This window comes from Ornithodoros turicata, chromosome 1 (genome assembly GCF_037126465.1).
Source record: "Ornithodoros turicata isolate Travis chromosome 1, ASM3712646v1, whole genome shotgun sequence".
NCBI lineage: Eukaryota > Metazoa > Arthropoda > Arachnida > Ixodida > Argasidae > Ornithodoros > Ornithodoros turicata.
In genome coordinates, this window is record NC_088201.1 from 185,541,336 (window position 1) to 185,564,622 (window position 23,287).

Sequence of the window (23,287 nt, forward strand, 5' to 3'; positions counted from 1 at the left end):
TCCGCTAAGATTTAAATTACTAGAGGAAAAGGTATTTCCGCTAGAAATACAAGCAGCTGAGGGCTCGTTTAATGCAAGTGGGAATGTAAAACATAGCAGAAAAAAAAAAAACCAGGCCCCCCGATAAAACACTTTTTTTCGTCTCAGTTTAATTTATTGCTTGCATATTGATCTCATTTTCTTTGTGATTTCGTTTCGTTGACATTCAACTTGACAGTCTGGCGATCCTCCTCGATTTCAACTACCATCAAGTCCCACTGAATGTAATGAATTTGATCGCCGGAGGGATATTTATCACTGGACTTACAAAGACTACTGTTGTCCCAAGCCTCGTATTATGTGTTATCCCTGCTTCATTCTACTTTTATTGTACTTACAGAACGACTTGGACGTTCCACATTGAGTCTCAACTTTCCGAGTGAACCCCTGCAAAAAGTCTTCGGAATCGCATCCTTCTTTTTTCAGCGTGTCCTGAAGACAATTCTGGCTGTACTGCATCATACTGGAAAACATCGTGCACAAATAGCTGTTAAATCACAGGGGCGCGTAACATCGGTTCGCGCCGAATAAACAACGCAGTGAGCTGCGCACGAGCGAATAAGCAGCTTTTTCCGCCAGTTTGGAAGCGACAAGTAGTATTCAGTCATGCCAAACTACGGCAGGGCGAAACTACGACATGGGCCCCTGGGCCCTGCCCTGAGCGTATTTTTCCCCGCGCGACGCGTGTGTGGAGGGTTGTCCACATGCTTATCTGCGGGGGGAGGGCTGCGTGCGCGCTTACCCTCTCACGTTTTTTAGCCTGGGTCGACTTCTTTCGACATTTTTTAGCCCTTGCAGACTTGGGTCGCGTATTTGTTTCCGCACCCGCCGGGCAACGCTCGGGTGGAGGGGCTTACCGGTGGGTGGCGCGTGGGTACGTGAGGCTGCGTGCGCGCTTACCAGCTCACATTTTTCAGCCTGGGTCGCCTTCTTTCGTCATTCTTCAATCTCTGTCGACTTCAATCATAATTTTTTTACAGCACAACATGTGTGCAGTAGGCTGTTTACATGCAAAGGATAGCCATACGCAAAAGTACACCTGAAAATATATTTATTAAAGTCAATAGTGCTAGGAATTGTGCTGTGACTATGTGTGGTGGAGAAAAACCCAGCCAAAAAACCTGAAGCAGAAGAAACACAATACACGTAACAAAGAAATACTTATGACAGGTACGATACAATAGCATTGAATAGGTATCACAGATCAAACACAATATTTTTTATTAACTGTAATCATACACACAAGTTTTCAAAGAAGATGTTCTCAATCAATACGATTACAATCAAAATTACAAGTTTCATTATAAAAAGCCTGAGATGTGAGAACACGATAGATGTAAGTAATTTCGAGCGCAATCGGGAATCTAGGTTTCATCTTCCAACATGACACAAATTTAATTAATCAATTTCTATTGAAGTGAATAGTGCAGACATAAGGAAATTATTCGAATCCACACATAGCATTAATATAGAACCAATTATCGAACATGTAGGGAAATAATAGCTACACCATATCAAAACGAGAAACGATCACCACATTTAATCGAAGAAGATATTCTTAATCAATATGATTATAAACAAAATTATAAGTTGTGTTATAAAAAGTCTAATATTCCTATAAGTGAGAACCATCAGTGCAATAGCGGGAAGTTCTGATAGTTGTATGTAATTAACTGTGAACAGCAGAGACCCTGGAAGACTATGGGACATAAACACTAGAGGAAATAAAATCTATGCCACTACAAAGAAGTTATTCTTAATCAAAACAGCAGAGGAGAATAATTTATCATTTTAGTTATCATAAAATCATCTTCGTGACATAATCTAATCGAACACTATACAATTTTCATTCTAAGAGACACTACAAACCTTACTTTGTTTCAAGAATCCAACACAGAAAATAGAGATGTTAAAAATGAACTTCACCACATAGCACGCTCCTCGCCAACAACCAGATCTGATGATATCTGCCTTGATTTGTTGAAGACGGGTGCCGATAGATGTATGTAATTAATTGTGTACAGCACAGACCCTGGAAGATCATGGGACAAGAACACAAGAGGAAATAAAATCTATACCACTACAAAGAAGTTATTCTTAATCAAAACAGCAGAGGAGAATAATTTATCATTTTAACTAGCATAAAATCATCCTCGTGACACTATACAATTTTCATTCTAAGAGACACTACAAACCTTACTTTGTTTTATGAATCCAACACAGAAAATAGATATGTTAAAAATGAACGTCACCACATAGCACGCTCCTAGCCAACAACCAGCTCCGATGATATCTGCCCTGATTTGTTGAAGATGGGTGCCGTTAGATGTATGGAAGACCACGGAACACGAACGACAAGAACACAAGAAGAAATAAAATATATACCACTCCAAAGAAGATATTCCTAATTAATGTGATCACAATCACATTACAAATTGTATTATAAATATTCCTACATGTGAGAACCATCATTGCAATAGTGTGAACATCTGTCATAACATTTCCAGTGCAATTCGAACATTACATAACATTTAATTTCTTATTAAGTGAACAGCATAGGCGTAAGCAAATAACGAGAAACAACACAATCAAGAGCTGCAATTAATAGAAAGCCAAACCTGCACACCATCCAACATATAGAGAAATAATAGCTAATCAATCTATCAAAAGGAGAAATATTACAATATAGCACAGACTTAACGCTGAAGAACAGAGGAACACTCTAAGCGGGGACATGTAAACAACAACAGAGGAAAATAACCATCATTGAACCATCATGAAATCGACCAACATACAATTTTCATTCTAACAAACACTACGAACCTTGATGGAGGTATCCAAGACATAGAAAATATGCAATGTTTTCATCTCGGTTTTCACTCTTTTCCTTAAAGCCGGGAGACTTTATGTCTATCTAAATGACCAAGACGAAGCAACTCCCATGCTTTATCACTCAAAGGGTTGGGGGCTAATTCCTTCGTCCAGCAAACAGGGCGTTCTAGAGGTCAGATAAGATAGTTCAAAGGGGATATATTTTATTGTGCCGCGCAAATAGATGTCGATATTATTCGAGGGGATCACTAAATTTTCGTATCCTTTCCTTGAAACGGGAATCTTTCGTCAAAGTGGTTGACAAGTCGACTAAGTTTGTACAGATGCGATGTTGTTATTGAACATCTAGAGAAAGTCCAAATTATTAAATTGTAGCAACAATACTCAATCAAAAAACGAGAAACAAACTTAATTACATCAAGTTTTGTAATATCTTGCAGCAGAAAGTTCTATATAGATGAACCACACAGAAAAATCAAATGTGAAACACAACTCAGAAATATGAGGCATTCCCAAATCAGAGATTATTTTTACTTATCTCAATCGAGTGAACAATTGAAACAAATATGACACAATTAATACATCATGCATACCTAATGTCCAGCTCATAGAATATCAGTCGAACATGAAACAAAGCAATAATTAATTCAGACAAATCATTTCTAAGCAAGCAGCGTGAATACACCGTAGAATCTGTACAGAAACTTGTCATTTTCAATGATCAACTAGTGGATTCAAGCGATAAAGTGTGATGAAACCCGACGACCCCCAACACCAACATCAAGTTAGGGAGGGACGGGCTCTAGTATGGCCTTGTACATTGAATCATTGAAATCGCACATTTTTTCTTACCCATCACACATTTTTGTACATCAGTTTCCATAATTCTCATGGCATGTAGATATTAATAACATTCTAAAAAATTAATCAATAAAATGAGCATAGATATGCTTTTAGTTAAGTGTAGACGCGCACTTGAAAACAGGAGAGACAATTGTTCTACATTGAAAAGATAGATTTTGTAATCGCTACCGTAAGTCATGGGAAGATGTGATAAAACACTGCTTCGAAAAGGAAGAGCCGCGAAACGATTTCATTATCGCTGCATTTCAATACGTCCTAGACATGGTCGTATTCGGAGATATGGTACAAACTACAGAACTGAAGATGCAAGAATTTATATGCCCAATCTACAATACTTATAAAAATATCTGCACCTCAACGTCGGAAGGACGACTGGGATAGATGGCGGAGTTTTTGGGATTTGCTAACGAAGAATTGAAATACACTAGACCAGATGTAATTGTAATCATTGCAATGGGCATTGCGTTCATCAAGAAAGCAGTCAGATCAAATTATCATATACAATAGGTCTATATCGCACGGTTCATTACGGACTTGTTGAAATTACACATATCTGAGATGGAATGTACATAAAATCTTATCACATTTTTTTTCATTTTGATACAGTTTTTCTGTATGGCTACGGGAAATCTCGAGTATCTTTTGTGAATTGGATCTACGTTTATGTGTTACCTGCGCAGAACTGCTTATTATAATTAATATAGGATATCTTCAGTGTGTTTATGCATAACGCTCATCTTCATTGTGTACTGGGTAATCATTTCTGATGGCGGTAGTGTGATCCGTTTCTCACAAAATCTGATTGCCACTTTGAAATTATTTCATATAAGTTTCTGTGCCGTGTCTTAGGAGGATTACGGGATTAGAAATGTAGACTTCGCCTGCACATCGTGCTTGTAAAAATTCTCCATTTGCATCGCGGCATTTGATAATAGATTCGCTTTTCGCGAAGGCTCCGTATTATCTCGCAGGCGCTGAACCCGAATGAGATTGTAAAAATCCATGACACTGTGTCGCGAAGGATTTGACTTATCTCGCCGCAATCAGTTATCTTGCCTTATTTCCCGTATCTTGGACGGCTCATTTTTCCTATCCAGTCACACAAACGCACAACTGTGTTGACGAAAATATTTATTCCGCACTCCAATCGGGTTGCTTGTCAAAGACGCCTTTTCTTCTTCTTTTACTACGTCTGGGCTAGTGCAACGGATTGAGAAATATACATGCACTGTGAAATTCATGAAATATGATAAGTTTTCACAAGAGATTAGTGATCCTTTTTTGTAATCATAGACTGGTGTATCATGCCTCTAAATTTCAATGACCGATCCTTCTCCTGCAATTCTATCCTTCGAATGTTGTACTTGTACAGAGTGTAGTCGGGTAAAACCTATTTCATGGTCAGGTCTCATTCCCTATGAGAATTCTTACACACAGTGTGGAATATTCGTCTTAGTAATCTTCAATCTAATCATAAGCTGTTTTCGTTGCGATGTGTAGAATACATTACAATGATGACAAAGAATACTTGGTATGTTTGTTGAGTTTCAATAAGTAATGATACATCAGACCTTGCACGGCAATATTGAACTTCTCTTCATTCGACATCACTGTCTGGTAGAATAAAATAATTGCGTTGCCGTGGTACATATCACGTGATAAATTTTATGTACTTTCCATCTCAGATATGTGTAATTTCAACAAATCCGTAATGAACCGTGCGATATAGACCGATTGTATATGATAATTTGGTCTGACTGCTTTCTTTATGAACGCAATGCCCATTGCAATGATTACAATTATATCTGGTCTAGTGTATTTTAATTCTTCGTTAGCAAATCTCAGAAACTGCGCCATCAATCCCTGTGGCCATCAATCTATTGTAGATTCGGCATATAAATTCTTGCATCTTCAGTTCTGTAGTTTGTACCATATCTCCGAATACGACCATGTCTACGACGTATTGAAATGCAGTGATAATGAAATCGTTTCGCGGCTCTTTCTTTTCGAAGCAGTGTTTTATCACATCTTCTCATGACGTATGGTAGCGATCACAAAATCTGTCTATCTTTTCAATGTAGAACAGTTGTCTCTCCTGTTTTCAAGTGCGCGTCTACACTTAACTAAAAGCATATCTATGCTCATTTTATTGATTAATTTTTTAGAATGTTATTAATATCTACATGCCATGAGAATTATGCAAACTGATTTACAAAAAGGTGTGATGGGTAAGAAAAAATGTGCGATTTCAATGATTCAATGTAAAAGGCCATACTAGAGCCCGTCCCTCCCTAACTTAATGTTGGTGTCGGGGGTCGTCGGGTTTCATCACACTGTATCGCTTGAATCCACTAGTTGATCATTGAAAATGACAAGTTTCTGTACAGATTCTACGGTGTATTCACGCTGCTTGCTTAGAAATGATTTGTCTGAATTAAATATTGTTTTGTTTCAGGTTCGACTGATATTCTATGAGTTGGACATTATGTATGTATGATGTATTAATTGTGTCATATTTGTTTCAATTGTTCACTCGATTGAGATAAGTAAAAATAATCTCCGAGTTGGGAATGCCTCATATTTCTGAGTTGTGTTTCACATTTGATTTTTCTGTGTGATTCATCTATATAGAACTTTCTGCTGCAAGATATTACAAAACTTGATGTAATGTAATTAAATTTCTGTCTCGTTTTTTGATTGAGTATTGTTGCTACAATTTAATAATTTGGACTTTCTCTGGATGTTCAATAACAATATCGCATCTGTACAAACTTAGTCGACTTGTCAACCACTTTGACGAAAGATTTCCGTTTCAAGGAAAGGATTTGAAAATATAGTGATCCCCGCGAATAATATCGACATCTATTTGCGCGACACAATAAAATATATCCCCTTTGAACTATCTTATCTGACCTCTAGAACGCCCTGTTTGCTGGACGAAGGAATTAGCCCCCAACCCTTTGAGTGATAAAGCATGGGAGTTGCTTCGTCTTGGTCATTTAGATAGAGACATAAAGTCTCCCGGCTTTAAGGAAAAGAGTGAAAACCGAGACGAAAACATTGCATATTTTCTATGTCTTGGATACCTCCATCAAGGTTCGTAGTGTTTGTTAGAATGAAAATTGTATGTTGGTCGATTTCATGATGGTTCAATGATGGTTATTTTCCTCTGTTGTTGTTTACATGTCGCCGCTTAGAGTGTTCCTCTGTTCTTCAGCGTTAAATCTGTGCTATATTGTAATATTTATCCTTTTGATAGATTGATAAGCTATTATTTCTCTATATGTTGGATGGTGTGCAGGTTTGGCTTTCTATTAATTGCAGCTCTTGATTGTCTCGTTTCTCGTTATTTGCTTACGCCTATGCTGTTCACTTAATAAGAAATTAAATGTTATGTAATGTTCGAATTGCACTGGAAATGTTATGACAGATGTTCACACTATTGCAATGATGGTTCTCACATGTAGGAATATTTATAATACAACTTGTAATGTGATTGTGATCACATTAATTAGGAATATCTTCATTGGAGTGGTATATATTTTATTTCTTCTTGTGTTCTTGTCGTTCGTGTTCCGTGGTCTTCCATACATCTAACGGCACCCATCTTCAACAAATCAGGGCAGATATCATCGGAGCTGGTTGTTGGCTAGGAGCGTGCTATGTGGTGAAGTTCATTTTTAACATATTTTCTGTGTTGGATTCATAAAACAATGTAATGTTTGTAGTGTCTCTTAGAATGAAAATTGTATAGTGTCACGAGGATGATTTTATGCTAGTTAAAATGATAAATTATTCTCCTCTGCTGTTTTGATTAAGAATAACTTCTTTGTAGTGGTATAGATTTTATTTCCTCTTGTGTTCTTGTCCCATGATCTTCCGATCTGTGCTGTACACAATTAATTACATACATCTATCGGCACCCGTCTTCAACAAATCAAGGCAGATATCATCAGATCTGGTTGTTGGCGAGGAGCGTGCTATGTGGTGAAGTTCATTTTTAACATATCTATTTTCTGTGTTGGATTCTTGAAACAAAGTAAGGTTTGTAGTGTCTCTTAGAATGAAAATTGTATAGTGTTCGATTAGATTATGTCACGAAGATGATTTTATGATAACTAAAATGATAAATTATTCTCCTCTGCTGTTTTGATTAAGAATAACTTCTTTGTAGTGGCATAGATTTTATTTCCTCTTGTGTTCATGTCCCATAGTCTTCTAGGGTCTCTGCTGTTCACAGTTAATTACATACAACTATCGGAACTTCCCGCTATTGCACTGATGGTTCTCACGTATAGGAATATTAGACTTTTTATAACACAACCTATAATTTTCTTTATAATCATATTGATTAAGAATATCTTCTTTGATTAAATGTGGTGATCGTTTCTCGTTTTGATATGGTGTAGCTATTATTTCCCTACATGTTGGATGACTGGTTCTATATTAATGCTATGTGTTGATTCGAATTCACTATTCACTTCAACAGAAATTGATCAATTAAATTTGTGTCATATTAGAATATTAAACTTAGCTTCCATATTATGCTCGAAATTACTTGCAGCAATCAGGTTCTCACATCTCAGACTTTTTATAATAAAACTTGTAATTTCGATTGTAATCGTATTAAGAACATCTTTGATTAAACGTGCTACTACATTTTAATTTCAGAATCTAAGGACTGGATATAATTAATAAATTCTCTATATTATTCACATGTACTGTCTCGTGCTTTTGTTTCTTCTGTTACAGGTCGTGAAGTTTTTTCGGCTGGGTTTTTCTCCTTCACATGATCGGCATCACAATTGGCACAATTCCCAGCACTATTGGCTTTAATAAATATATCTCAAGTTGACTGGCATTATAATTGGCATTAATAAATATATTTTCAATTGTACTTTTTGTGTACGACCCTTCTTTGCATGTCTCTGCATGTTATAAGCGCGCGGACAACCCTCCGCACACGCGCCGCGCGGGGAAAAATACGCGCAGGGCTCGGGGCAGGGCCTAGGGGTCCAGGTTGCTGAGTGGACCAGCCGTAGCCTCGACGTGACTGAATACTACTGCGACAAGCTACGTCAAACGACAATTAAGCAAAAAGCCAATGCGCGTGGTGGCAGGGTTGGAACTTTCACTCTCCGGATCTCCGTCAAGCGATGTCACCTTTGTAGCACATCAGCTTGGCTTTCACCTGAATTGTCTGCCTCAAGTGCAGGGCCGGACAAATCAGTCATGATTCCTGTCTCCTCAAGCGTTTCTAAGTCACTCATCCAGTGAAACACGAGTTGGGCGGTATCTGTGGCAGACTTCTAACAGGGTGTGGGGTGAAGACAGCCTTCGTCCGGATAAGTATCTCAAGAAGACTGTGGAACCGCCAGTTGTACGTGAAAAAGTCCTTACCAGCAGTACCATTTGTTCGCCTCTTTATTCACATATTCGGGGGGAAGGACGAGGCCGCGTTCCTTGATAAAGCTTTCTTCGCAGCCAGTCTGTGCAGGTGATAACGTTTTGTTAGGGCACTTTGATGCAAAGTCGCCTGAAAACGGAAATAATTATGCGTGTAACGTTGCCCCAACTAACTTGTACAAAGAATTTCAGAAATACGATCTCCCTGCTTTCACGAAATCCAGTAGAAGATGCATCCAACAGTGATTACGTGGTAGTCAATTTTTCATACGACTTACGTTTTAAGTTCCTACAGTTTGAAAGATTACTGTTCTCTTGCAGAGTTCACTTCTCGCGATGACCTTTCTAGAATACAGACAGGTGATGGCGAACAAGTGCATTCGTGTACATTTGTGGTCGTTGCCAGTGTTTAGGGCTTGATGCTTCTTCCGTAACATCGTTCCTGTGCGACGCCGTTTTATTAGGAAGAGCTAAGAGTAAGTGCCCCATTACACTTGCGTCGTGCAGCTTTTTTAACATGTGTTATTTTGCAGAATTCGAGAACTCCTTGTTGACATGAAAAATTAGATTGGAAGGCTTGTACAGGACATCCCGGATTAAATGAGATTCAGGACAGGTTCAGCACCCCCCCAACGTTTCCCCTACGCGCTTATGAAGAACTTATACGACTTAATAGCCAGCTTGTGAATTGTGAACTGAGGCACAATCGGTTTAGTGTTCACGTCTTTGCAAGTGTGCTTCCTGCAGCATATGGATGTTCATTGCATCTAAAGTATCTGTATGGTATCTGGGTCCGATTGCAAACATATTTCACGAGGTTTGTACGGCTTGTCGTTTGTCTGCATTATAGTGTTTCTTAAACATAATTTTCAATCATTGGTGAGATAGCATATTGCCCCACGAAGTTACAGCAGGCTGCGACAGCTCCCAATAGAGCCCATAGTTTGACATAATTCACACAACACTGGGCACACGACCAATCAGAGTGCGACGTCGTAGATATTATGCATAGCCATTGGGCCAATCAGGAGCCTCAACGTTTTGCTGAACTTTCAGCCGGTACTGGCCACCATGAACTTCTACTGGATTTCACGCCTCCCGCCGTTATATGGTATTCAAAGTAACTGAAAGGACTTTTAGCTAAAAGCAACGATTTATTCACACAAAGCACAATCGGAGAGCGCACACAGTCTCTGCCAATGAGCTTCCAACGTTGTAGATGGGCGCAGTGGTTCATATTCTACAGCCGCATCCTCGGGTACCTGAGGAAGACTGGCTACAGTACGTTTTGAGCAGTCACTTCACCTCTTGTGATATCATTGCTCTTTAGGCCTCCTGCCCTTCCCCAGTGCTCTGAAGCTAAAGACATTGAATCTCTGTTGTGCACTTGTTATATCTCTGTCAGGGATATATTCATCCAGTTGTGTAATTGTAACGTATATATAATGCACCATGTCTTTATAAAACGTTATTCAGATTGCTTATGCTTATCGTTCATCAATTCGTATAAGTAAAAAAAAATACACCGGAATGCGTGGAAAGTCTCGAATTTCTTTTCTGTGCGACCAGATTCCTTACTGTTGATCACCGATGAAGTACACCGGGATCTTCGTTAATGACTGATTGGAATTTGTATTTTTTTTTTATTCTTTCTAATTCGAATTCGAATTCCTTTTTATTCTTCAATCAAACTCCGTAAAGGCAGGGAACAACACCAGTCTTACCTCATTTACAAATTTCAATCAATCATTAACGAAGGTCCCGGTGTACTTTCAATAGTAATGAATCTGGCCGCCTAGATGGGATATACTTTCCTTTTTTTTCATCATTTTTTCTTTTCAGCTACGCCCTCAGTACAGCTCACCCTGAGCTGGCTCAGTAAGAAGAATGACATCACCAAACGGACTTGACTTGCGGAATGTTCCAGAATATAACTCACGGACAACTACCACGTGGCACATTTGCACCAACTGTGAAGGGACTTACCGAACCTATTTAAGCATATGCAAATCTTGTACTTCTTTCGTCCTGACGAAGATAGTGCCACTGTCGAAACGTCGACCGTTCTTTTATAATCTATGTTTTAAATTACCCATTAAATAAATTAGTTTTTGTTAACTTTCCTGTAATCTGTCGTCCACATCGTATTAATATATATATATATATATATATATATATATATACTCATGGAACGATGCGGCAGCACCAGAGGACACGTGTTTCGCCGTGTTTGCGGCTCGTCGGCCCTGGGTAGCTGCGCATCGTTCCGAACTGGCAAACCAGGGGTCACTCAGCGAGCGATATACACCTGGGAGGGTGACTGAGCACTCCTCAATGCCACAGTGCAAGCCAGTGAATTATAATGCAGGGGGAAAAGCCATTAAAGGAACAAATAAATGATGCTAGACGTGTTTTTAATTCAAACTTACAGATTAACATGGCTTCTATGGCTGCACGCAGAAAAACAGATACTCATGGAACGATGCGGCAGCACCAGAGGACACGTGTTTCGCCGTGTTTGCGGCTCGTCGGCCCTGGGTAGCTGCGCATCGTTCCGAATTGGCAAACCAGGGGTCACACAGCGAGCGATATACACCTGTGAGGGTGACTGAGCACTCCTCAATGCCACAGTGCAAGCCAGTGAATTATAATGCAGGGGGAAAAGCCATTAAAGGAACAAATAAATGATGCTAGACGTGTTTTTAATTCAAACTTACAGATTAACATGGCTTCTATGGCTGCACGCAGAAAAACAGATACTCATGGAACGATGCGGCAGCACCAGAGGACACGTGTTTCGCCGTGTTTGCGGCTCGTCAGCTCTGGGTAGCTGCGCATCGTTTCGGATTGGCAAACCACCTGGGAGGGTGACTGAGCACTCCTCAATGCCACAGTGCAAGCCAGTGAATTATAAACTGTGGCATTGAGGAGTGCTCAGTCACCCTCCCAGGTGTATATCGCTCGCTGAGTGACCCCTGGTTTGCCAATTCGGAACGATGCGCAGCTACCCAGGGCCGACGAGCCGCAAACACGGCGAAACACGTGTCCTCTGGTGCTGCCGCATCGTTCCATGAGTATCTGTTTTTCTGCGTGCAGCCATAGAAGCCATGTTAATCTGTAAGTTTGAATTAAAAACACGTCTAGCATCAATTATTTGTTCCTTTAATGTCTTTTCCCCCTGCATTATAATTCACTGGCTTGCACTGTGGCATTGAGGAGTGCTCAGTCACCCTCCCAGGTGTATATCGCTCGCTGAGTGACCCCTGGTTTGCCAATTCGGAACGATGCGCAGCTACCCAGGGCCGACGAGCCGCAAACACGGCGAAACACGTGTCCTCTGGCGCTGCCGCATCGTTCCATGAGTATCTGTTTTTCTGCGTGCAGCCATAGAAGCCATGTTAATCTGTAAGTTTGAATTAAAAACACGTCTAGCATCATTTATTTGTTCCTTTAATGGCTTTTCCCCCTGCATTATATATATATATATAGTTGAAATAAATGGGAGACAGAAGACGAAAGTAGGGGAAGTAACAAAAAAGGGGTTGATTCAAACTTAAAAATTATAAAAGTTAGGGAGGATGCCTACGTTACGGCGGAAGCTCCGCCTTCTTCGGGACGGAAGAGCTAAATGTGGCCACGAGGCTGATAAGCCTTATCAACCTCATGGCCACATTTAGCTCTTTCGCAGAATAGAAGCAGAATTTAGCTCTATTGCAGAATAAAAGACATAAATGTTGATTTAAAATTTTTCGATTAATATTGGAACGATAAAGGAAGCCAGCAGACGCAACTGCGGTTGTAGGATGTGGCAACTTCATCACTGGAGTTAGAAACACGAGTGTTGAAACGTGCCGTGCAACATGTGTTATGCCCACGGCATTCTTTTTGTTATTTGATACTCACAGACTGGCTTCGATGTTCCACAGTCAGCGTTGATGTCCTTGAAGAACCGCTCAAGAAGAAACGTCTCATCGCATCTTTGTCTTTCGAGTATTTCCGGAACACAAGTCTTGCTGTATTCCATAACACTGGAAGAGATAAGACCTATAAGTAATCTACGAAATTACTGGGACATTCTGACGCCATCTCATGACATCCCTTGATTGAGTCACGCAGAATAAGCAGCACAGTCAACTGCACAGAAGAGATGGCGGTGATGAGGTTTTTCCCGGCATTCGAAGCGGCAAGCTACCTCAAACGCAAATCCAGATAATTCGGGAACAGCTAATTTGCGTTGTGCTAGGACTAGGATTAGGAATAATTTACCTTCTGACAACATGAACAGACCCCCTCGCTGCATTGTTCACCAGACCTGTATCAGCAGCCGTGTTTACATTAACTCGGCAGAGCAGGTCCAGTTGACAGACGAGTCGGGTTGAACTTGTAGCGCCACCGCCATCTAACGATGGTCACGGTCCTCGAGGACTGCTTTTTCTCTCTCGAGCTGTCTGTTCCTTTCGGGCAGTGGCGAAGTGGCACCGCGCAGTAAACACTGTTTCCCCTTCTGTCGGAGTGTAGTGTGGACTCGTTTACTCAGGCTTCCACATCTCTGGTGACCCGAACGGCGAACGCCCAGCTTTTTCTCGCTGCTTTGAATACCAACGTTTCGCTCCGGCCTGACTACTACTGCTACTGAACTTGGTATGAACACTCCGATTCAGCACCAACCGGACCTGGCCCCGCCCACGTCAGGCCCCTTGACCACCACTCCCCTACCTTCCGTAGAAGGAACTCTGTCCCTGCGTCTACCACCTTATTGGGCTCACGACCCGCAGCTATGGTTCGCCCAAGCCGATGCTCAATTTTCCGCCCGAAACATTTCGTCGCAGATTACCAAGTACGGGTATGTCCTTGGGGCTTTGCCTGCCGATACCGCGGCGGAGATCCGCGATATTATTCTCCAACCACCCCTAGACAAGCCCTACGACACCCTCAAGACAGAATTAATCGCCCGAACAACAATGTCTTCCCAACGTCGCCTGCAGCAGCTTCTCACCAACGAAGAGCTCGGCGAGCAGAAGCCAACCCAGCTTCTTCGACGGATGCGAGCTCTTGATCGCTTCTGCAAGAACTGTTTCTGCAACGTCTGCCCGCGGGAGCACGCCCCATCCTTGCTGCGGCAGGCAGCACTTCCTTAGACGACCTTGCCAAGCTTGCTGACCGTATAGTTGACCATTCGCCGGCGGCATCGGCTACCATCGCCTCCCTTGGCCACACGCCCCCTCCTGCGCGTCTGGAGATCGACCTCTCTGGCATACCTGCTGCAATGGCAGCCATGACTGCAACGTTACAGAACATGAACGCCGCCGTGGCGAACCTCACGGCAATGGTGACTGGCATTTCCACCCGCAGCAGGTCCCCCTCTCCCGTCGGTCGCCAAGATATCCGGCGGCGCCGTTACTCCAGCCGTCGCTGTTTCCCCTCACCCGTGCATTCGGACGACAGCACGTTTTGCTGGTACCACTTTAACTTCGGCGGCAGAGCTCAGAAATGCAAGCCCCCGTGCAGCTGGCCGGGAAACGGTCCAACCAGCAACTGAGGGCGGCAGCAGCTGGTGTTTCGCGAACCCGCCTGTTCTTTATTCAGGACAAGATTAACAACCCAAGATTTTGCCACCCGGCTCTCCTCATTCTGTGCCACCCTGCGGGCGCCGTCTTACCGACCCTCATCCGATCGTCGCGTCTTTGTGCACCTCGACCTGGCAACCACGACACATGTCTTCGTACGCCACGACGGCCATCGGCAGCCCCTGCAGAACCCATACGACGGTCCCTACCTCGTACAAAGTCGCCGTCCGAAATCCTTCACCCTCCTCATCAACGGGCGCTCCGAGGTGGTTTCAACGGATCGCGTGAAGCTCGCGTACATGGACATCCCGTCTTGCTCAGCGTTTTCAGCCACCGTCTCTTCGGTGCCCCCCCCCCCCCCCCCCCGTGACTCCGGTTTCGTCCTCGTCTCGCCGGGTGCGCTGGGACTCGAAACCGCCTACCTGCCTTCGGCTTTAGACTCTCTTTGCGTGCTCGCTCTCCGTGCTTCTAGAGGGGGGAGCCTGTAGCGCCACCGCCATCTAACGATGGTCACGGTCCTCGAGAACTGCTTTTTCTCTCTCGAGCTGTCTGTTCCTTTCGGGCAGTGCCGAGGTGGCACCGCGCAGTAAACGCTGTTTCCCCTTCTGTCGGAGTCTAGTGTGGACTCGTTTACTCAGGCTTCTACAAACTCATCCGACGCGGTTTACATGAACTCTCTTCAGCGAAAGCCGATCGTTGCGACGCTCCGCGTCCAGTCGAGTCGAGCCGTGCCAGCAGAGCAAATGCGTCTCTTCGTTTCTGTTTCTGTACACGTCTGCGCGGGCCTACTTTGAGCGATTGCTGCCTCGGACACAGCGACACGATGTACCCGATCCCGCAGATCATTCGTTCCGAGCTGGACCAGTCGTCGTTTACATGCACTTCGCTGGTCGCGTGGAGAGAGTGAACTCGCCCCTGTTGTCGCGTTGACGCGACTCGACCCGGCGCGGAGTCAACTCGACCGAACAGCGTTTACACGAGCAAATAGAACTCCGGTCGAGCTCATGTAAACCTGGCTAGTGAGAGTTGCCACTAATCTGTTTGGTGTCGAGATAGAGGAGGAGCAAGCACAACAACTATGATACCGGGGTCTGTTGTGCTTGTGGAAGGCGCAAGGTGTACTACTATTCTTGGGTTAGTGAATGCTGAGGACAACTCAACTCGCGGTGTCGCTCCGGCAGCACAGCAACATGGACATGTGTATGAATATGGACATGGGAGAACTGATGTTCTGAGGCTGGAACAACATAGATGTGACAAATACATACAAAGCCTTCGTTCGTCTTCTCGTGCCGTGCTAACCTGCGGTAAATATCATGGGGCGCATCCGCAAGATAATTCGTACCAGACGACACGGAGATGCGTTCCAACGAAAAGTCAATATTCATGGTTTGAATGCTCAACATAATGCGCGGCGAAACTTTTGCCCCCATGCGAGTATTTCCTATTTCCATTTTTCTATTTTTCTTGAGTTCTCCTCCACTAGAATGTTCCGCGGAGATGACGGGGAGCGCGTATTGTATCAGAATTTGTGATATAGCATGGATGTGCAAGTGGATGCAATCCTGTACGACATTCCGAGGGCAGTTGAAAGAAAAATTCCTACGCGGTTCGGCATCCCGGGATCCACATTTCGAAATCCTGATACCACGGGATTATAAAAACGGCTCGGGATCCCAGATCCTAGGATGCCGATAACCCCGTCCCACTTTTTTCTGCTAAACGCCCTCGCTTTATGGCCGTTTGAAACGCACATGGAAAAGAGCTTACCAACAATGCAGTTTGGATGCGTCTTGCAACTTCTGATAGTTGTTGTTGCACGTACTCTTTGCACTGCCTAGTAATCCTGTGGGACAGATGGCACCTGAAAACGACAGATATGATTTCGTTTCATCGATGTTTTCGCCGCACGGAAACTGCGGAATCTATGTGGAATGGTACGATGACCGAAGAATACCAATGGGCAGTCCTGGGAAGTAATCTAATCAGAAATAACTAGTTTTTTTTTCTTTATGATGGGGTTCCAAGATCCTTGCGGCTTTATATGGACAAATCAGACAAAGTAAATCACAGGCAACAGTACAGCAAAGCAACAACACGGGAACGCACCAGAATAAAAGTGACGCGGATTGGTAGCACTACAATGGAAATGAAGAACGGAGAACAGTGCTGAATGATGCATGATTTACAACTGAGGTGATGGATGAAGGTAAATAATTCCATAGTCTAATGACGTGCGCAAAGAAGGAAAAGTGAAAAGAGCTTCTATGGGAAATGTACGGTTCATATTTGTGAGCAGCAGGAGCAGCATCGTCAATGAGTTTTTCCATTTCCAGATATAGTCACATGACTCGGTACCGAGCAAAACCTCAACTGAACATCTGACTATTTTACTGGCCACACGTTCGGCTCTCAGCACCAGAAAGCTTTTCTTGGTCCGTAGATTGCATGTTCTTGGAGGCAGACAGGGAGTCAATGTTGTATAAATAACCGTGCAGTTAATGAGGCGTTGCAATAATAATCAATAATAAATACAGATAATAATCATAAGTGAATAATACTAATAACAATAAACTGCAATACTTGATTTCCATAATCGCCACGTAAATTTCAGCACTGAAGATTGACATTGCCCGGCATGGGATGTAATCGCAGACACGTCTCAATTACCATTGCACATGTTACTCCTCCTTGTGTTCTTGACCCGTGCTGCATGTTCTTTGAATCTGACTTAAAGCTGCATGCTCCTTGCTTTGAAGCAGTGTCATGGTTTCTGTATTTTGACATATTAAACGGCATATTACGAGAAAGACTCTCATCGCGTGAGCTGAATAGATTGTTTCTCTGAAGAATTTGCGATTTTTCGGGAATTCCCGACATAACTACTACACACGTGCTCACCCAGCACCTTGACCTGCTCGCAAGGAGTCTCATTGAGTTGCAAGAAGGGTATCGAAAAAGTATGATGTTCTCCCTCAATGATTTGTACCCTGTACCCTGTACCCTGAAGGTGAATTAGAATTCATCGACGAAACAAAATTTTCCCAATATGCTTTGTTAGCTTAGTGACGCGTCCACCTTGCTTTTGCACACGATTTTTAAAGGAAAGCAGGTTTTGTGAAGTTGGATACCTGCGGAAGAGATTTCCGAGATCGGTTCTGTTCCCTCCCTAAAGACAACAGCGTCTTTACGGTGGACTCGGTAACTGCCTTTATGATTGTTTTTGTAATGAAGTCATTCGCCTCATTAACACTCATATCATCATTGGACGATGGCAGACGAACAGCTTTCGTTTGAAAGGGGTTACAGTCCAATGTAGAGTGCCCGTCGTTAAATTATCTGTTACCTGATAGAACTTTAAAACCACAGAAAGTAGTCGCAACCCCGAAGATTCTGATCTGTTCATGCACTGGATTTTTCTTATTATTACTGGACCATTACACTGAAGTGGACTCTTATATTTATAGTGGCAATGCCCCCATACACTTGATGGGTTGCACAGCGTGAGGTCGACACAACAAACGAATTGATTAGCACTCTTCACAGTACCCTATCGAGGCAAATTTTAATTGCAACTGCCTCAAGGGGTGGCTTCAGTAGATGTATTACAGCAATGGTCTTAGATTTAAGGATTGTAACACCACCAGGTGAATATGTTGCATCTGCACGATCTTATTGGAACAGGTTATAACACCAGAATGAAGTTTCTTGTAAGACAAAAGAGGAATGTGCCATACCTGTCTGAAATATCATTTATGTCATAAAGGTTGGCGAAGAGCCCTCGACAATTCCACTATTTTGACAAAGTTGGTTTATTATTACGCCGATTATTACATCGACGAGGATCGACATAGTGCAGAAAAAAGAGATGAAGTGTGCGATACGGGTCTGTTTTAATGAGAAGAGTGTGCTGTTCAGAGAGAATATTTCTTTTTTGGGGGTTGTTATTTGCTGTTTCTGAGGCTTTCTGTTTTTTGAGCAGTTTCGAGTTTCCAGGCGGTATATCAGGGAACGAGCCACTCCCCGATAGATTACAGATAAGATTACCCAAAAGGTATTTGGGTTAAGTTTATGTCGGCTGCGGCCTGTGGGTTCTGCAGCGTGACCGATCGTGCGGACAAGGGCGCTGCACCTTATACCAAGAGCACATAAATGGCACTGCGGGGTCTGGAAACCTGTCCGTGGGTACCGACAGACGGGGGACTCCATTCGAGCGTCAACGGACGGGAGGCGGGCAAAATACTAAACCCACTGTGGTCCCCATACGCGCGACCGAACGGGAGGGCTCCGGAACACGGGGCATAAACCGTTCATTCCGCCAACACGAGCAACGAGGCCAGTGACCACACTGGAATTTAGAAAAAATAAACTAATAAACGGGGCGACTCCGCTGCGACAACCAGGATGAGCCAACAGCCCCTAGAGACATCAGCACAAGGCTGCTTCCGTCTCGAAAAGTCTGAAAACAAAAAATCCACAGAAAATAAGACCAGCAGTGACTCTAGTGCACCGTGCAAAACTAGCACACCGCTACGGAAGCAAGAGCCCGAAGCTCCTTCCCGCTTCCAAAAAAGGAGCTAAATCACAAAATTACAAACAGGCATTCATACTCGTATTAGCAGAAAACGGGGAAGGCCCCTACGTTGGGCGCCAAATTGTGGGAACCTCTGTTCACCACCACCGGAACCCCAAGCTCGCTCGCATCAACCGCGCATGGGAAAAGCCACAAAAACGGGTTCACTCCCAACCAACCTTGTTTATTGTCAGACATTCCAGACCGCATTGCATCAGAACAGGTTCCGTCCGCCCGGGCTGCGTGGCAGCCACTGCCTCACTTCTGCGCCCGCGCTTTTATCCCTATTGCTATCAGCGCTCCCACAGGTTCGTTCGCCTCTCGGCTGTTTCATAAGGACGATGGATTTCAGTAATGGATGTTTCCCAGAAAACATACAATGACTTCGTTGATTAATTAATGTAACACATTTTTCGTCCAGTACTTGCACACACTGTCCTACGAGTATCCGCCTGATCGCATAAGTCGCCTGTGAAGATGACATCGCTGCTGCTCTCACCGCTTTTTAATAAAATTTGTACCGAATAAAAAGCACCTTGTACATATCGAACAATTCTACTGTTAAGAGGAAATAAAAAAAAACTACTATCCAGAAAGTTCCAGAAAATACACCATTTGGTTGCAACTATCATAAGTGTGGAGCCGTTGCTTTTCTGCGTTTTCTCTCATGTACTTATTGGGTTTTATACTGACGCATTCAGTTTGTGCAGCATGATCTGACCCAGCAGGGAAGCGTCATCTTCTGTTTGGCCTTCTTGTGTCGCTTCTTCAAACACAAGCTGCGCTGATGATCAGGCCGTGCCGATAAGCGTGTCGTGTCGAAGGAGTAACCTCACTCACAAATTTCATGCCACGCCTTCATTCCCTGGGCTAACGATACGGTTCTTTGACTTTGGTCGATTGTCAGTGTCATCATGTTGAATATGTAAATAATTGTGCGATAATGATGGTCACACTACCACCTTTGTTGTGATCAACATTACTAATTAATGAAATATTAAAACATAAAAAAGTGTAGCAATCCTTAAAACGACAACGAAAGACAGCAGAGGCTATAACCAATTAGAACACACTCCTCCTGAGATGTTGTGACCTTTGCCACCGACGTAATCAGAGCTACTGTTCTCCGAACACATGTAGGATGCATTATGCGCCAGCGCCCTTCCTGTGGTTATACTCACACATCGAGTTCGATGCTGCACATTGGTATCTCATTTCACTCTGCATCTTTGCAACATAATTTTGAAGAAGTTGTTCACCACAACCTTTTGGTTTTAATTGGTCTGGAACACAATTCTTCTTGTAGTCCAACATGCTGCAAAAGATAGCATACGAATATGTGTTACGTGACCCGGACCTTCTCGTGGCTAATAAATTCTACTATTACTATTCGCACTAATTACAAACCAGCTCCGGATTGTAAGACAGACAACACGTGACATTGAAGCACAACCCTGCAGGGAATACAAGACGTGACCACATTGAATTCTTCCAGCAATTTTAATTAGATTCAATAAGAAATAGGACTGCCAATTCGTCCAACGTGTCCAGGACGACCATTTACCATTGACTGAATTGGACGTTTGCAGTGAAGCTGCCTTCGCGAAACCGGGTTGCGCCGCGATGTGTGGCGAAGACCGCATCCACGGAATAAGGAACCGAATGGATGAATTGATTTAATGGGTGCCAATGAGAAAGGCTGATTTGCAATTGATTTAATGAGATCCAACATTTTATGTATCACAGGCTCCGCAAATACAAGGAATGGGAAGTCAGTTGGAAGAATTGTTCTAATGGGTATCAATGAGAAACTGCTTTCCAGTTGATTTAACTAGATGCTGCCACATGCGCAGATGTAACCATGCTGCTTGACACGTTGGTAATACAATAAGTGAGACGCCAGTTGTTGGAGGAATGGGCGTAATAGTGACCGACGGTACATGTTCATTCTAAAATTAAGTAATGATATGATTAGGAAGAAAGATGCACGTCCGCGCAGAAAATGAACTAATTCGAGGAACTGGTCTTATTCGGACAAATGAAATTCCAGAATACGCATTGTATCGAAAAATTATGTCACTTAAGGAAATGAAAATTTAATGGAAATGTGTAATTAAAATTTATTCCTAACAAATCAAATAGCAGTTGCCCAATGTCGCGGAGGCTGACCGCTGGGGCCTAGGCCAAGGAGGGCGCGTTGTAACACGTTTTCAACGCCGCACCACATAGTGATTCGTCCGCCTTGAAAATTGTTGAATTTTTTGGAATATTTCTTCAAAGGTACATGTGCCGTGGTAACTTCGTATTACTGCTCTCACTTGAAACTATTGTTTTTGCATTCCGTGCAATATTCGACAGGGCTTAAAGGGACGGTCTCGTACCCCCTGCCCCTTTCATAAACTGTACCATTCGATTGTCCTTTGTTGAAAATGGAGTACTGCTAATTTACCCGACAAAACACGCCGCAGTTATTCAATAACCGAATTCAATTGATAAAGATTGCAGAGCATGCCGCGATCTGTGTTGGAAAAAAATAAGAGCGACCACGTCGCCCTGCGGGTAAGTCCGTGATAGGATACATAAATCGTCTGCTTTTGCGCGCGCTAGTGCATCGGCGTGAGCAGACGACTTTCAGAAGTTACTGGGCACCGCGGCAACTCTCGTACATTTTCTTTCAGTTCTCAGGTGAAAAACGCAAGTGGCAAGCATGGTGGTTTAGAACAACTATGTTAACCCTCAGAGACAAGTTCAAAGTAGCAGGACAACCTCATCCACAATCACAAATCTGAAGTCGCCGGCCATTGGCGCGCGCGGTCGCATTACAGCTCCGACCAACGACAGCTCCGACCAAAAATATATTACGCGCGCTTCCATTACACTCCCCGTTGTACACTGATCGTGCTTCGAAATGAAGTGTCGCTGACGACGTACATGGAGAAGAAATGCGTGTTTATTTAAAAACCGCATTAAATACTCGCGGAAAGAAAACACGTGACTTAGCTTCCACGTATCCGATTATGCACCACATTATCGGAGACCCCACAGTCAATGCTCGGACTACATTCTCCGCTCGCGGAGGTATATGCCTGAGTGTCCGTATTTCGAGAGCAAAGGGGATGACTCAACCCAAGATGCTTCTGTAAGTTACAATTACCATGACAACGACGACGTACCCGCACGCCGACGTCATACAACAGAGGCCTTTGCCAAGCTCTGACAGGAGCTTTTTGTCTCTGGCTCCGCCACGTTTGTGGAAATAAATACTATTATTATTATTATTATTATTATACGTGGCGTATGCATTAGAGAAGCGCGGCTTTCGTCGTCTGCTATTACGGCACGTTTCGACAAATTCCTCGAAAGCGACTTGGTTATTCCGAATGAAACTATGACGGTTATGTGTACAGTACTCGTGAAGCTAGTTTTGGCTAAGTTTCGGAATCGCCCCGGCTGTACGAGACAGTCCCTTTAAGAGGAAGCGTTTCTTCAAGTCGCCGACGTATTCATCAGTCTGTTACCAAACGTCGAAGCGTGAGAATGTGCGTGATGAATGTCAAGCAATTGGCGCTTTTGGGGATTTCATTTTCAGTTTTTTTTTTGTTTTTTCAGTTTTTAAGGTATATGTAGTCGATGTGTCAGACATTTTCGTTTTTTCTACGTTGTTACCGATACTTTTAGCTTCTGCTCGCACGCGAATATGAGGCTTGAGAGAACACAGCCAGATGTGCGTTAAAATCGCTATGAACGGCGCTGTGTGCAACGGTATGTAACGTGTTTTGTGCATACTTTATACTGGCATGCCCTGTAAACGCGCAGTTGTTTGTTGTATATCCCATTCAAGTAGTTGGTTATATTTAAAATAAATAAATACATATAGGATGAATGTATGAGCGTGTGCCATTCCTGTGATGGAAATAAAATGGATGCTGCAAGAGTGGTGATGCGAGCTACATGGTTTGGATGAAACGTAGACATGGTGTTGAAGGACGATAGGACGCTAGGCAGA

The 23,287-nt window shown here is 43.1% G+C and overlaps 1 protein-coding gene across 1 annotated transcript in view; it reads right to left on the reverse strand.

Moving 5' to 3' along the window:
- Positions 1 to 23,287, reverse strand: part of LOC135374011 (uncharacterized) — a 135,803-nt gene that overhangs the window by 19,496 nt on the left and 93,020 nt on the right. The window contains exons 15-19 of the mRNA XM_064607032.1: positions 20,463 to 20,596; positions 16,479 to 16,572; positions 13,045 to 13,169; positions 9,136 to 9,271; positions 378 to 502 (exon numbers count right to left, since the gene is read on the reverse strand). Of these exons, the coding sequence (XP_064463102.1) occupies positions 378 to 502; positions 9,136 to 9,271; positions 13,045 to 13,169; positions 16,479 to 16,572; positions 20,463 to 20,596 (614 nt within the window). The remainder of the gene's footprint in view (positions 1 to 377; positions 503 to 9,135; positions 9,272 to 13,044; positions 13,170 to 16,478; positions 16,573 to 20,462; positions 20,597 to 23,287) is intronic.